The following is an 8,008-nucleotide window of genomic DNA, read 5'->3' as shown; positions in this document are numbered from 1 at the left end:
TTACCTTTATTGAAGTTGAGTCTGTCATGTCCAATCACCTATCACCAATACTTCTTTGATCTACCTTTACCACTCCTCATACCTACTATAAACCAACCTCTCGTACAAGCTCGAAATCATAACCAACCTCTCGTACCTCCAAAGTTCGAAATCAAAATCTCTTATTAAAGAAAAAACAGTTCATCCAGTTCATCACTATAATTTGCAATTCATGCAAAAACACCAATGAATAAAGATAAACCATAGTTGAATATGAGAGTTGGGGCAAGTACCAAATGGTCCAAGGGGGTGATTAATTACATTATAATGTGAACATGGAATGAAGCAAAGGGACAATTTATATTGGGTCCCAATATAATTTGCTTGTATTATTATTATTATTACTCAATTATTTATTATTATTATTACTATTATAAATAGAAGGGTCTTTGAGGGTTGATAGAAGGAGGCTATATCATCAACCATTATCAACATTGTCCTCTCTTGATATATCCTATGAATCTACAACCCTACCCTTATACCCTAGCAACAATAAATTTCTCTCCCAATTTTCTTAAATTTTCAAATTTCAAAGAAATCTCTAACTTCTTCTAGCTCCTACTACACCTATTGGCTATAATATAAAGTAAGTAGTACTAACTAGTACCCTTTTTATCTATTACTAGTACTAGTATCTTTATCTCTTCATAATTTTGTGTTCTTTTATCCTTTTATTTATTTGGTTCACAAGCATCTTTACCATTTATATAGTATTGAAAAGAAAAAAAGACTATTTTTTTATGCAGTTCTTGATGGTAATATGTGAGTCTTGATCTGTAATTAGATCTTATTGTTCAAGAATTGTTTTGTATTTCCTGCTTCTGTCTCTTTGAAGTGATTTTTTTTCATTTGATTTGAGTTTTACTCATATTTTAGTCTTTCTTGATGATGGATGATGATTTACCTTGGGATCTTCACATTTTATTCAATATTGAAAAGTTCTGTGTTTGGGTGTTTTATTACATGATTTGCAATTTGTGGTCTGAGATTTCCTTGTTATCCTGAAAAGGGGTTGTTTTTTTTCCTTTGTCTATTTACATTTGGTATCAGGAAAATGAAATTATTACAGTTTTTTAGCAGAAGTTTCTCTGGTTCTTGGATCCATGTTCATAAAGATTTATTTTTTCAATGGAACAAAACTCAACTTTTAAAGGAAGAGAAGGACTTTCCAATTAATGGGGTTTCCATTTCTTGTTTGAGATGTGTAACATAGCTCCAATTTTCATTTCTTGATTGGGTTTCTGCTTTTATTGGAGGAGTTGTTCCATTTATAATTGTCTTACTGCTGTGGCCTGTAGGTTGTTTTAACTTTTCCTCATAATTGACTTATTGATTCTTGTTTCTATGCAGGTCCAGTTCACTCAGCTATTCCAGAAGTTGTTGCTAGTAGAAAATCTCTTAGTTTCAGCCTAGGTAAAAACTCCTTTTTTCAGAAGTTCTGTTCTGGATGGCCTCTTTTTGTTTGGATCATCTTGACCTTAATATTGCATAACTAGAAGCAATTATTAGTCTTGTTGTCTCCTTATGCCTCTATTTTCTTACTATCCTGTTGTTGTTACTGCATATGTCTTCATAAATGTTGTGTTTTTTGCTTTCCTTGAGTCGAGAGTTTATCGGAAACAGTCTCTCTACCTGCCAAGGTAGGGGTAGGTGTCTACCCTCCCCTCTGAGCAGACTGTTTATTCCAGTCTACTAGGAATATTTGGAGAGCAATTTTGGGAAGATATTTTTAGCTAAATGAGTTTATGTAACTTGGCTGTAAGATGTATTTTGACAGATTTTTTTAGCTAAAAGAATATGAAGCTTGTGGTGTTGCTGTTCTTGTTTGAGAAACTATAATGCACTTTTTTCATTGGTCAGTTTATAGTTTTGCCTGAAATTCAACAAGACTAACGGTTGATGTTTCATTTTATGACTAGATTCCAATCCAGTATGGGCCTCTCACAGTATCCAACTCCAGCGGATGCAGGAGTGCTCTGTGTTATTCTAGTGAACACAGCCATATCCATCTCCATTGTCAAGGAGATGGTCCGATCGATCCTTCATGTGATTGGCATCCATATTGCATCATGGGACGATTATTCCATCGAAGGCTCCTTGGACTCGTTTGAATGTCGCAGAAGCCCATCAGAGTCATATATGGAGGAATTCAGAAGCCATACCCCTGCAATTCGTTATGATTCAATCTGTATCTCTAACCATGCTGAGAAAGAGTGCTCCGTCTGCCTGACAGATTTTGAGCCTGATGCAGAGATAAACCATCTCTCATGTGGCCATGTTTTCCACAAGCATTGTTTAGAGAAGTGGCTCAAGTACTGGAATGTAACTTGTCCACTTTGCAGGAATTACATGATGTCTCAAGAAGGCGAAGAAGATACTTGTCCTATGTGAGGTTAGAAGTTTATCGAGGCTATAACACTACTATACATCTTGAGGATGTCCTGGTGTACAGCTTAGTAGTGTACAGGCTGAGTACATGCAATGGTTGATCTTTGACATTGGGTAGTTCTGTAGCTTTTCGTGTTTGTAATGCTTGGCGTCCTCTCAGAGTGACGGGTCTCTTTACTGCGACCAAGAATTCATACATTCACGTACATAATATATGGAAGATTTTGCTATGATGTTTTCCATCATGAATGGTCTCTTTCTGCTTGCTTAGTTATGTGTTTTCTGAGAGGTTATTTTCAGTGTCCGGGAAGCTATGTTGTTTGGATTCTTAAAAAATGTTGACCTACCTGTTTTGGATCCTCTAAAAAGGCACTACTTTTGAACGATTTGACAAAGCACCAGACAACATTTTTTGGGTGGGGTGGAGGGGTTAGGCAAAAGCATGTGCAATGATTGAACTCAGAATCAACCAATAAATAATATAACGTACAACCAAGCATTCTTCATGATTTCACAACTAATCAGAGACAGAAAACTTATAGTCCTTATTACATGTTTAATTACAGATGAAATGTCATAGGAGGACAGTAAGAATTACCCTAGATATGAAACATTACTTTTGAGTAATTTTTCAGCATCCATCCTATGCATCAGAATTTGAGTCATTTTTCAGCAGCCAGTTCAGAGAGTTTCGAGCCAACGGACATGCTATTTCGAGTCAGGCTAGCACTCCTGTGGTATCTGCATCTGAAAGAACCGGTGTGTGTGGTTGGTGAGCACAAGCAGTTATACTTTGCGCTCTTTGGTTGGCCTGAAGGTGAGGATGGCATTGAAGATGCCATATGCTTCATGCCCTCCAAGACACTGCTTGGCACAATCAACTTCTTCTTAGGTCTTCCAATCTCAATTGTATGTTCACTCACACTTGATTGTTTAGCCATTTCTTGAGTGGACTCTGCAAAAGAGAGCCATTTTTAGAACAATAGTCTTTTGTATGATCCTTGCAAAGTCGTAAGACCATGTATAGGGGCTAAAACCCGTCTAGAGCCAGATGACGAGGAGAGGGTACTGGTTGGTATTATTTGTCATGAATTATATTGCATGCCATAAGAGAATCTTGATTCTTGAACTAGACATAGTTTCATATTATGAAAGAAATTTTGATCGATGCACATTTATAGAATTGGTGAAAACCGTTAAAAATGAAGGTTTAAATTACCATTTCTTTTTAATTTCTCTCTTCACTTTTCCAAATGAAATTGGGTTTTTTTTCTTCCTTGAATTCAAATAAAAATGTATGATTGTATGTCAACATTATGTACTTTGTTTCCCACCATATGTCAACATTATGTTACCATGATCAAAATTAACATCCAATTTTTCATTATTAAAGATTCAAAAAAAAAAGGCATTTACATTAAAGAGTATAAAAAAAAAAAAAAAAAANTCTTTTTAATTTCTCTCTTCACTTTTCCAAATGAAATTGGGTTTTTTTTCTTCCTTTGAATTCAAATAAAAATGCATGATTGTATGTCAACATTATGTACTTTGTTTCCCACCATACGTCAACATTATGGTACCATGATCAAAATTAACATCCATTTTTTCATTATTAAAGATTCAAAAAAAAAAAAAGCATTTACATTAAAAGTATAAAAAAAAAAAAAAAAAATCATATGAAGATAGTAACATAACATTTAATACCTGGAAAAATCTGATTGGGGGAATTGTTGAAAGGTTTGTAATGAAATAAGAAATATGAGAAGAAGGAAAAGGAGAAGGATTCCAAGGAGAATTCCTCCCAAAAGAAAAAAACAATTCCTCTCCAGGAATAATTCTTAGTTTCTCCCTCATGTTTATGCTTTGCCTTTTCCTGAGGCTCTTGTCATTTCTGTTTTTCACACCACTATTTTTTTTTCCTTTTTTTACTTTTTATTATTATATTAAAATATATTGGGAGAAAAATTAAGGCTTTTTTCTCATATAAAACATGTAGCCAAAAACAAGTCATCTAGACTCCCACAATCTTTGGTACAACAACAACAATGAGGCCTGGGAAGGGTAGAATGTACACAGACTTTACCTCTACCTCGTGAAGGTAAAGAAGTTGTTTTTGAAGGACCCTTGGCTCAAGTGCAACGATTAAACAAAAAAAAAGTGGTGTTGGGGAGTTGTAAAGACAGGGATAAGCTCTCAGAAATCTTAAAATTCAGATGTAAATTGCAAAATCATAGTAAAAATGCTGGCAATACAATCTCACAAATTCAATTAGAAAGCTGACTCTATAAGTAGAAGGATGTATAATCGTAGCAGTAAGTTGAAACTTTATGTTCTCTTCATTTTCAAAAGGATTCGATGGGCATAAGAATTTCATTATGACCAAGTTTCGCTACTTACTTGGAAGCAAGAGATTTTGTAGGAACTGAAAATACGCGACTCAGTTATCAATCTACCTATTTCCGATGACACAGGAAAAGCATGATTCTATCTTCAACAAGCCAACGATGCAATAAAGGATGCATCGAGTTATTCCATATCTGTCAAGTTCTACTTGTGGAGGATAAGGAAATATGCTAGAATGCACATTAACTACCGATTTTGGCTATAAAGATTATTCACATTTTTCCGGAATCAAAGCTTGAGAGAAGCATTTTGATTTGCATAAGCACAAAATGAGATCAAACAACAATTTCACGATTAATGCAACAGCAATTTGAGTCAGAAACACAAATGAGATTCTTATTACTTACCAAATGAAAGGATACAAGCTGGAAGCAGACACCGAATACAATGTAACTACACGATAAAGAGGTACAACTAAAGAAATAATCTGTGATTGCTATTCAAAATAGATACTTAGGAACAAGCTTACCTAAAACAACAGTATGGTATAGATTTACCCAAAAACTGCAAGAGTAAAGCTTCAAACGCCAGTCAGAAATTAGCTGGACGATGTGCATGTATTGATCCCATCCTTGCAGTCTCTGGTGAGATCATTAAATGTCTCAACCTGCTTTTTACCCCTAAAGAAAACTTCCGTATCAACTGAAGCCCTCATGTACCCATCAAATTCAACTGGATTCCCGTTATTAAGTTTTGCTGTCTCTGCATACCACTCACTTTTATCATCCCAAAGATCTTTATATTCGTGAAGGAAATGGGTGGAATACTTGTCTTTTAAAGGGTCAAAAAAGGATGTATCTGGTTCATTAGTTGCAATATACAGGTTCCGACCGTCGTCGATCTTGTCCTGCAAGCTAGATAGTAGAGCCTCGGGAGAAGTATCTTCTGCCAAATGTGGCCACATTTCACGATTCCTTGCCTTCTCACCCCTTACAACATGAACTGAGTCATAATCCCAATTTAACCTCGATGAAATAGCTAAGACGATGTCCATCAATCGTCTTGATTTCCATACCAGATGCCATGGTCGTTGAACAACTGATTCTGTTTCACCCTCACATACCCTGTACCAGTAATTATCTGGCTCCACAGAACCAAATTTCCTCGTGATTAAAGTATCCTGCACTCCGGATAACTTCATCGGTGTAATCCTAAAATCCTCCACAAGATGAAGACTTAATCTGTCTTTCTTATGCCATTGGTCCCAATCTGACCAAAACTGGACCTGATCGAGGACTGACGCTGAATCCTTTAAGTGCTCAAAATCGAAGTAAAACCTGAAATCCTTTCCTTCCTCATCTACACCAGATGAAGTGTAAATCTTGGATAAACAAATACTTAAGTCCATTATCAAGGTCCTGTTCAGATATTGAGCCTCGCCCAATGCACACATGAAACTCCAAAGGTAATGGCTCATGCTCTTGCACCTATCCCCACCTCCAGAATAAATCAAATACTTACCATTACCAAATGAACTCTCCGATTCCACCACAGGAAGTGAGTCATTTACAGCTTCCCCAACCACAGGCAGAGCAATAGGTTCACCCTCTGTCTTAGGAGTTACCTTCTCGAATCCCTCATCTAGCTTACCAAGAGTTCTATCAGACCCTGCCCTGTTCTTTCTCTTCCTCTTGCGGGCATTTCCACCAGAATGATAATCACCTATACTGACCACATCAAGGGTACAGTTCTCCGACCTAGAAACCACAAAAGACCGGTAATCCTTATAAAAGGCAGCAGTCTTCCCTTCCTTAGGCCTAAACCGCCACGCCATATGGCAGGAACTATCATTAGACCCCCTGACTGGCTTCCCAAACCGGTAAAAATGTATGTCCTTAAACTTCTCAATGGCAGCTCTCATCAACAAATGAAACACATCCGGATCGGTGCAATCAACAGGATCATCAATCTTGCCACTACAGTCCAAATTATTCTCAGTGACACCCCCACCATCAGCATTCTCCGGTACATCAACATCATTGAGGTTAATGAACGTCGTAAACGCTGTCTGATTAACACCAAGAAAGTCCTCACCAGTCCTCACAACACTATCATCAGCTCTAAATGTAGCATTAGATTTGGAAGTAAGGAAATTAGTGATTTTTGCTGAAGGGTGGAACAATGGGTCTTCAGGCTGATAAGTTGCAGCAATTATAGTGAAAACCAAAACCCCAACTACAAATATAGTGAAACAAAGATTCCCAATCATAGCCATTGCATTTTGACCCAAATTTTCTGGCCTAAAACTTCCACTCCTAGACAGCAAAAGTGACGGCCGACCCAACATTTTTTCCCCACTTTTTCTCACTATAGCATTTAAGCTTCAAACACAACAAGAACTAAATCTGTAAAATATGCAAAACATATAATTAGACTACTACCACCACTCAACAAAATGACTAAAAGGGTATTCAAGAAACATGAAATTTGACAAAGTAAAACCAAGAATTCATAGATCTGGGTAAGTACAAACAAGAATTGACTATGTTAAAGCTGAAATTATGCTTTCAAACGACTTTATACAGTATAAAGATTACTTTTTTACCTCATCCAGCTTGGTGATTGAACATAGATTTCAGTACTTTTCTTTCATTCTCTCTGTGTGTGGAGAGTAATTAGTTAAGTAAAGCTAATTTACTTATTATGTACACCGACAAAAACATCGGGGGTCGAAATGTGATTAGCGAATAGAGTGAGGCCTAAATCACGGAACAATATAAGCATTATGCGTGTTTCGAAAATTTGTAGTGTCACCCCCCCTAGGTTTTCTTATTGACTAAATTATCCTTTGACTAGCTAGCCGGACTAGTGGGGGCCCTATCCAGAGACATAGTAGTCGGACTAGTGTGGGTCCTATTCGAAGAGATACTGAAAATCATGCCTTTCGAATCGAACGTAATGTCTGTGTTTTGAATTTAAAAAAAGGGTTCATTGGGAAGAAAGATTATGTGCAACCTGTAGAGCACATACAAGGCATAATCGAGTTGTTCACGCAGCGAATTACTCTCTCGGAGAACGAGAGGGGTCTGAAAGTAATAGCCTTATGTTATGGCCGGCCCCGACTTACTACCTTTACGCCTTTAGCAAACAAAAATAGGAACTTTATTAGTATAAAATAATTAGAGACCGAAGATCATTACTTCCTCCGATCTATTCTACTTGCAATGATTATTAAAAA

General features: G+C 36.7%; 3 protein-coding genes across 4 annotated transcripts; 1 reads left to right on the top strand and 2 right to left on the bottom strand.

Annotated features, from left to right (window-relative positions):
• Nucleotides 1-1,971: 1,971 nt before the first annotated feature.
• LOC125875517 (probable E3 ubiquitin-protein ligase XERICO) lies at nucleotides 1,972-2,672 on the top strand. The gene has a single exon (XM_049556499.1). It carries the CDS (start codon nucleotides 1,972-1,974, stop codon nucleotides 2,428-2,430), a length of 459 nt encoding a protein of 152 aa, XP_049412456.1. The 3' UTR covers nucleotides 2,431-2,672.
• A 229-nt stretch (nucleotides 2,673-2,901) lies between these two features.
• LOC125875518 (uncharacterized) lies at nucleotides 2,902-4,235 on the bottom strand. The gene is made up of 2 exons (XM_049556500.1): nucleotides 4,132-4,235; nucleotides 2,902-3,382 (listed from the first exon to the last, which is right to left on the bottom strand). Exon 2 carries the CDS (start codon nucleotides 3,366-3,368, stop codon nucleotides 3,090-3,092), a length of 279 nt encoding a protein of 92 aa, XP_049412457.1. The 5' UTR covers nucleotides 3,369-3,382; nucleotides 4,132-4,235; the 3' UTR covers nucleotides 2,902-3,089.
• A 904-nt stretch (nucleotides 4,236-5,139) lies between these two features.
• On the bottom strand, nucleotides 5,140-7,575 carry LOC125875516 (uncharacterized). Of its 2 annotated transcripts, none has more exons than XM_049556497.1 (2): nucleotides 7,368-7,575; nucleotides 5,140-7,175 (listed from the first exon to the last, which is right to left on the bottom strand). In XM_049556497.1, exon 2 carries the CDS (start codon nucleotides 7,115-7,117, stop codon nucleotides 5,369-5,371), a length of 1,749 nt encoding a protein of 582 aa, XP_049412454.1. In that variant the 5' UTR covers nucleotides 7,118-7,175; nucleotides 7,368-7,575; the 3' UTR covers nucleotides 5,140-5,368. The 2 variants fall into 2 exon arrangements, with proteins under 2 accessions (XP_049412454.1, XP_049412453.1); XM_049556496.1 differs by having other exon boundaries at nucleotides 7,376-7,573.
• Nucleotides 7,576-8,008: the final 433 nt, after the last annotated feature.

This window comes from Solanum stenotomum, chromosome 9 (assembly GCF_019186545.1).
Source record: "Solanum stenotomum isolate F172 chromosome 9, ASM1918654v1, whole genome shotgun sequence".
Taxonomy (NCBI): Eukaryota; Viridiplantae; Streptophyta; class Magnoliopsida; order Solanales; family Solanaceae; genus Solanum; species Solanum stenotomum.
Note: the sequence above shows the minus strand (reverse complement) of the source record. Positions and strands in the feature narration are given on the sequence as shown.

What these genes read in the sequence shown, in the direction of transcription:
- LOC125875516 (XM_049556497.1), bottom strand. Translation starts at nt 7,117, where the DNA reads ATGTTGGGTCGGCCGTCACTTTTGCTGTCTAGGAGTGGAAGTTTTAGG.
- LOC125875518 (XM_049556500.1), bottom strand. Translation starts at nt 3,368, where the DNA reads ATGGCTAAACAATCAAGTGTGAGTGAACATACAATTGAGATTGGAAGA.
- LOC125875517 (XM_049556499.1), top strand. Translation starts at nt 1,972, where the DNA reads ATGGGCCTCTCACAGTATCCAACTCCAGCGGATGCAGGAGTGCTCTGT.